This window comes from Lissotriton vulgaris, chromosome 2_2 (genome assembly GCF_964263255.1).
Source record: "Lissotriton vulgaris chromosome 2_2, aLisVul1.2, whole genome shotgun sequence".
Classification (NCBI taxonomy): domain Eukaryota; kingdom Metazoa; phylum Chordata; class Amphibia; order Caudata; family Salamandridae; genus Lissotriton; species Lissotriton vulgaris.
In genome coordinates this window covers 312,719,822-312,727,141 of record NC_141688.1, presented here as the reverse complement: position 1 = coordinate 312,727,141, position 7,320 = coordinate 312,719,822, and the positions used below count along the sequence as shown (strand labels likewise).

At 42.6% G+C, this 7,320-nt stretch overlaps 1 protein-coding gene across 5 annotated transcripts in view; it reads right to left on the bottom strand.

Moving 5' to 3' along the window:
* Positions 1-1,371: 1,371 nt before the first annotated feature.
* PHF21A (PHD finger protein 21A) overlaps positions 1,372-7,320 on the bottom strand; it is a 679,011-nt gene continuing 673,062 nt past the window's right edge. For 3 of the 5 annotated variants that reach the window (XM_086959652.1, XM_086959650.1, XM_086959651.1), the window contains one exon: positions 5,850-6,577. In XM_086959652.1, coding sequence (XP_086815778.1) covers positions 6,317-6,577 — 261 coding nt within the window. In that variant the 3' untranslated portion in view covers positions 5,850-6,316. Of the gene's footprint in view, positions 6,578-7,320 lie in introns of all 5 variants that reach the window. The other 2 variants (XM_086959648.1, XM_086959649.1) reach the window with 1 other exon arrangement.

Here is a 7,320-nt window from a genome sequence, read left to right as displayed (position 1 = left end):
CTTTTTGGGAATGTTAGGTGGTAAGTAGGGGGATGTGCTGGGTCCTGCCTGACTTACTGTCAAGCCTGGTTTTTCAACAAGTCTTCTGATGTCTTGGAATCCTATAATGATGGGTGATGTTGGTTCAGGGTTAGCTGTTACTAACATGTCAGGAATCAATGCACGGTTGTTATACCTGCACTCAGATAAAGGAGCATCCATTACCTTTCAAATACATGGCGTTAGCTTTACAAGCTTAACTCATGACACTGTCCCTTACCAAGCACTGTGCAGACACACATTTAAAAAAACTGGTATTTTAGTTCTCTGTAGCTAGTATTTGACAAGTCCAAGATGGATTTTAACATGAAATATGTTTCGGAAAGACTGCAACATCACAGCCTGCCTCGAGGAACAGTACTGTATTTACTTCAGATTTGGTAGAGAGCGAGTAGAAGCAGGGAGCGGAGTCCTCATCTGTTGAACCGTATTTTTAAATGGCAGTATTGTTGCTCTCTATTTCCTGTCAGTTGTTCAAACTTGATTTCAGAGAGTAAACCTGGCTGGTTCTCTCCAGATCTGCCCTAGCCAGAATATCGACTGGTGTTCGAGAGCCTTGCCCAGAACCGAAGTCCAGGCATGTTCAATTAGAAACCTATACATTGCATGCAGAATATGTGGCTGAAAGGAGCCCTGTGTCTCAGGCTTCTGTATTCATTCTCTTAAATAAGATCCCACAGCTGGAGTACCTGCACCTAAGATTCATGTCATTGCCAATTTTCATTTTCTGGCATGGCTGGGCTATGTACAACGTCACTGTAGGCATTTACTCTCAACTTTGGCTTCAGCTAAGAAGGTTTTGAGACCGGCGTTCTTGGATTAAGGAGTGCAAGCAGTTCTAGCAAGTCACAAAAGCACTGATCAACAATCCATCTCTGGAACTCAGAGATATGATGACGTTCTTAGTTTTTCATAGCGCGAAAACTAGTCAGTCTTATGCTTTTTCAAATTCATACTTTGTTAAACTGGTCTCTCTGAGATTTCCCATATATTTTCACTTTCAGAGTGAGACCAAATGTACTAATACGTTTTAGTTTCTGTTAAAATTAGGGGCACCACTGTATTACAGAGATTATAGTGCATCTAAGTTTGTAAGAACTTTAAAAAATGTTCAGTGATTAACATTTGGTCGAGTCTCTGTATAAAGGAGTCTCATAACTAGTCACTACCAATCTTATGTCTCAGTTTGAACAGTTTTAAACAACCTGCAAGAACTCAAACTATATGCCATGCATACCAGTTCTCATATTTATAAATTTGCAGATATACACGCAGACAAGCATACCCACCCCTCCATTCTTTATTAAATTTGGAATTCTAGAGAGACTGAAGCACTTTTTTCAGCGTCTTTTTAATAAAAAATCACGGCTCTTCAGAAACAAATAGCACTTTTGTATTTTTTTCACAATGTTCCATTTCTTGATCTTGTTTTAACACTAGGAAGACCTTAATATCTTTTACTGTTTTCCTCCCACCCCTTTCAAATTTGTAAAAAAAAGTTCATTTTTTCACCCCTCCCAAATACAAAGTTTGTTGTTTTTTTCCGCCCTTGCATAAAAAAAGTGCCCGAAATGATGACACGAGAGACGCACGAAAAAACTCACGGAATTGTCACGGTTACTCCTAGTCTATACCATGCAAGGTCTCGCCTACTTCTTCCACTGGGCTGCCCGCCGCAAAAATTAAAAAAAGTAAAAAAATAGAAAAAGCAGGAAGGACCCTTTCCTTTACCCACCCTGTATTTCTCTGCTAACAAAATATAGCGGTAGATAAAGGTAAACAGATCCCCCTGACCACTTATGCAGCCCACATTTCTAGTTCACTGTGGTCTTGCTGCTGCTTGGCCCACTTTGATGTTACTTACTTGTAACAGTCATTCTCTTGATTACACATCTCCAACAGACTATCACACTTTCAATGTTCCTGGATGCCAGTGGAATAAAGGAGCAATTAGGTTTAAAAAATGTCTGCATTATAGTGCTCTTTACACTGTCCTTATGCCACCAAAAAAGCCTTAGCGTGGTTCACAGTACGCTCATTACAGCCCTTGTCTACCATTTACAGGCATCACAATCCAACGGGAGCAGGGACTCCGTTTAAGGCGCAGTTAGCGGACGATAAGTGAATATCTAGATTACATATTCAAGAAAACTCTTCATTCACATTAACTGGAAATATACTTTTGAATTAAAAATCATTAGAATTAATTTCCTGAGGGAAGTGGGATTTCATGAGCCCAGACTACACTGATCTTCCTAGAAAGTGTGTTGTGAATTCCATTAAGGAGCCTCGCAGATGCCTGCAGACAAATCACTACCTAAAACATTTAATGTTGAAGCTTTCTATAACAGCCTGAGCACACTAGTATCTACAGGGAACACCTTTGCAAAGTGTAAACCATAGGGTTATTTACCTGTAAATTAACTTGGATTATTTAGATCTCGTTTCCAGCTACCCTAAATGCCTATAGCATTTAACCCCCACACGCATAATATAGAGCATGAGGACAGAAAAATATCTTCCAAAAACAAATGTTTTAGGTAAATTAAACGGGGGCATACATAATTGGCATTAACTCATTCTTAAAAATGAAAATGGATTTTTTTCCCTAAAGTATTTTTTTAAAGTGTGTTTTTAATGTATGTATGTTATTAATAGTGAATCAAAATAGGTTTTCAGTCAACCCACCTGGAAGCATGGAATAGGAGTTAATGTTAGCAGAACCTGTGACTTTGGACTTTACCAAGAGTCGACATTGATGAATGAAGCAGTATAGCTGTCCTCTTTGTGTCAATCTAAAATGCAAAGTAAGGCTTTTGTGCTAAGAGAGTCTGAAAGTGTGTGATCACCTGTTAAAACTACAGTCTGTTACAAAAACAAAATGCAACTGTTAAAACCATGTTCCTGCATTGGTTCAAAAGGCACATCAATGATTTTCGATAAAAACCAACTGAAGGAGAAATGCAACAGGCACTAGTAAAATCCATTTGAGACGGAACAAATGGAAATGATCTGGTAAACTGGGGCAAACCTAATGTCCTCCTAGGAAATGCATGTCTTCCTGGAGTTAGGTACTGATCTTTAATCTAAGGCTTGCCAGTAGAATAAAAACAGTCTTCAAGAACTTTGCCAAACTGTCTGTTCTACAAGTGTCATGCTAGATACAGGATCTGGGCAGCAGACCTTTTCTGCAATGTGCCAATGTGCCTTTCAAAGCATTATTAGGTGCACAAGAGATACCAATAGACTTGATCACAGGTGTGTAATGAGGACTAAAGTTGGCCAACGGCTTCTGAAGCACTTTGACAAGAAGTACTTCAAAAACAGGGGTCTACAAGTCTAATGCATGCGGTCTCGCTGAAGTTGTCACCCAAGAACAGTAGCGCCCTTAGTGGGGGAGGATACTAGGGGCTGTTTAGTCTGCTCTGTTTTCCCTCACCCCAGCAAGACTGCATTTGCTGACTTATTCAACCTCTAACAGGCAGAAAGAGATCACACGATACTTCCTGACAAATGGCAGATACTGTGATCTTCATGCTCATTCAGCTAACACATGGGCTGGCCATGTAACATGTCATCATGCTCTTCAGGGATGCTTCTACATTGAAGGCAGGGATGCGGTTTGATAACATTGAGGCTCTACATTGTGATTTGTAGTGTCATTATATACCAAGAAAATGGAACCAGCCATCTCGGTTTGTAGGGAGCTCCTTGGGTAGCAGAATCTCCAAGGCTTACAAAGTCTCTTTAACTCAGTAGGCAGTGACAAGCCTATCATTCCAAGTAAACAGACATCACTACTAGACAACTGGTAAACAACCGAAGAGCAAAAGCGAGAGAAAACATCCAACTGCGAGTGTCCAACCAACACCTGGAATATGTTCCGGGCACCGCTGTGGAAATCAAACGGAGGTATAGATATAGGAATCGTGCATGACAGAATTAACACTCCCTTTTAACTAGCACTGGGGTCTACCACAACGAACAGCCAGTAACTTTGATTTAATTGACTGTGTGAAAACTCTTGAATAGGTTCCACTAATATTCAGTTTTAGGCATACCTGTTCAAAATGGCTTTCTTTGCCAGCATTCTGCCCATCGCGTTTAAAACAACTAGACGCGATGTAGTGAAAGGAAATGCCGCTGGAGAGAGTCTGAAACAGGATCCATGTTCCATCAGTTCAAACAAGCAGTTGTCCAAAGTTGAATAGCTCTGAAGCTCTGCTTATTTGTCGTGTGAGAGTTTCAAAAGGGTGAACACTTTAGATAGTCAGGTTGTGGTTGAGGAGCGGGTGGTATTGTGATACCATCTCCATTTTCTGTGATGACCAAGTGGAATGAAATCAGTTGATGTTTCTTCATCATCAATACAATCTACAGTAGTATGGTTGGAGAGGTCAATCTAACTAATGGCAGAGTACAAGTCTGATTCACAGGTTTTAAGGAGCGTAACTACACATGCATGCAATCTCAAATAGGTCATTTTTACCTGTATACTGTGTCAAATTTTCTGATCTTTAATCTTGAGAGGCAATGAGTAATTTATTATATATAGGATGTCTCAAAATTTTAGAACTACGAACAATCTTGTCTCAATCCTCTCTCTAGGTAGGACTGGTGCAAGAAACGGATATGATGTGGTAATGCAGAGATTGCTTGCTGGTAATCCAATTAATCTGTATCGTAAAGACAGAGGGGAGTGGGAGGGAGGATCGGGCAGAGTAATAGAAACAAGAGATAATAGAGGTTTCCTGTATGGGTAAGAGCCTCAGTAAAATCAAACTAGCTGGAGCCAGTGCGGTGCAAGCACAGAGAACAGGGTGCCAGGTCATAAGTGAGAATCTCACCCTACAAGCCTTCCAGAAGTACCCAAAAACATCCAGAAAACATGTTTTGGTGCCAAATACGACCTGCTTACAATGTTCCAGAGGCATATAGCCTGTCAACTGAACAGATTCAGCTTCACTGATGAGCACAGGCAGAGGTGCATTCATGCTTGTGCCCAAATGCCTCTTAATTGTCCAAGTTTTCTTTAGAAGAAGCAGAAATGACTTCTGAAGTGACTACTAGCCTAGGTAGTGGTATAGACTGGAGTTACCTTCAGTCAGGGCCCAGCCTCAACGTTAGATGTTAAGCCTCAAAGTCTTCACTACACTAGCTCCATGTCCATATAGTGCTCCATAAACACGGGAGGGAGACAACTGGTGGGGACATGATGGTTACCATTAGGATGTACACTTTGTGAACATACATTGGGACGGGAACACTGAAATGCAGACAGTCAGAAAATGTAATGTTCCCAAATATTCACTGTTGGCACAGAAAAAAACAAAGAGCAATGAGAGTATTGGAGGTGGGAAGCAAAAGAAACATTGGAAAAAACTGAAAGCAACAAGAAGGGTTCCTGGTTTTCAAGTAAACATCGAAGACATATTTCCTTTACACAAGACGCTTGGAGGAAGCCTGGGTTTAGCTGCCGGGTTGCCCCCACATAAAAAAAGATTTTCTCTAATCCCTCTCTAGTGCCCCTGGATCAACATCTGATAATTGGAGATATGTAATACCACCGTAATGCGTTTTCTACTTTCTTCAGTGGCAGGGCACTGATTAACTGATATTTACTCACCCTAAAAAGCAGGCGAGTTTACCTCTGTCGCAATCAGATTTTCTCATTCATCTCCCCGACACAAGAAATAAAAAATAATAAAAATAACAATGAATATTAAATACTGCTTATCGGATAAAGTCATCCAATCTTGACACCCCTTGTTGAAACTTCCTTCAAGGGCACTCACATCCCACTAGTTTGCTTTTTGTTTGTTTTTTTGTTTTTTGGTTTAACGTCTTGAGAAGTTTGGAGAAATGTAAAGCCCACCCAGTCTTTGGACTTTGTTATGTTGTCTTCCCACCCCGTCCTCCAAATAAAGGTCTGCAAAGGTAAAGACCGGACTGCGGCCCTCCCCCAATGGTGGCGGTGGAGGCTGCTGCAGGCACACACTGGTGTAATATACAGAGAAAGTACATTATATATATATTATTTCACTTGGCATGGTGCTGCCTGGCACTGTTCATTCCTGTAACGTGTTCGACATACAGAACTAAGGAGGGTCAATTGGCAAAACTCAGGAGCCGCCGGGCAGGCGCGGCAGGGCCTCCTCCTGCCCTGCCCCTGGGGACTTTTCGGCGGTATAACCAGCCCAGGAGAGGCCCTTCCACTTCTCAACGAGAGCCCATCACGGATTTCCTTTGATTCTCTTGTTGTCCGCCGCCGGTGGTGTTATTTAGTCTGCTCTTCCTGGCTGCCGTTTACCGTACAGCTCTGGGGAGAGGTGGGTTTGTTAGGAATGGAGAGGCCATCGCTCAATTGGCTGCAGTCCGGACTGTGGTTGGTGGGGGTGCTCGGGCACGTGACCTCAGGCGCCACCGACTTGGATAGATCAATGCCCTGGATGAGGTGGATGAGTCGTTTCACTTTGTCCAGCGAGTTGTGCATGTCCTTCTGTCGCGACAGGATGTTGTTCTTCATTTCCATGCATTTCTGGGGAGAACCAGAAGCAAGCAGTTAGACAGTTGTATCTCAATCAAGCAGTCTGGCAAGGGTCTGACCCTGGACTATAAACATCAGCATTTAAGGACACTGAATCGATCTGCAGATTAGCATAAAAGAGCAAAATTATTCTGAAGTGAGTATGTGGTGCTTTAGCATAGCTGAGGTAGACTAAGAAGGGGTTGGGCAGTGCTTGAGATCTGTGCAGTGACCGCAGTGCTGACCAGCAGAGAGCCCTGGAGGCCATGATGATTTATATCAGCAGTGTGGTGGGTGAACCCCAGTGCTTAACAGCTGAGAGCCCTGGAGGCCATGATGATTTATATCAGCAGTGTGGTGGGTGAACCCCAGTGCTTAACAGCTGAGAGCCCTGGAGGCCATGATGATTTATATCAGCAGTGTGGTGGGTGAACCCCAGTGTTGAACAGCTGGGAGCCCTAGAGGCCATGATGATTTATATCAACATAGTGGTGGGTGAATCCCAGTGCTGAACAGCTGAGAGTCCTGGAGGCCATGATGATTTATATCAGCAGAGTGGTGGGTTAACCCCAGTGCTGAACAGCAGAGAGCCCTGGAGGCCATGATGATTTATATCAGCAGAGTGGTGGGTTAACCCCAGTGCTGAACAGCAGAGAGCCCTGGAGGCCATGATGATTTATATCAGCAGTGTGGTGGGTGAACCCCAGTGTTGAACAGCTGGGAGCCCTAGAGGCCATGATGATTTATATCAACAT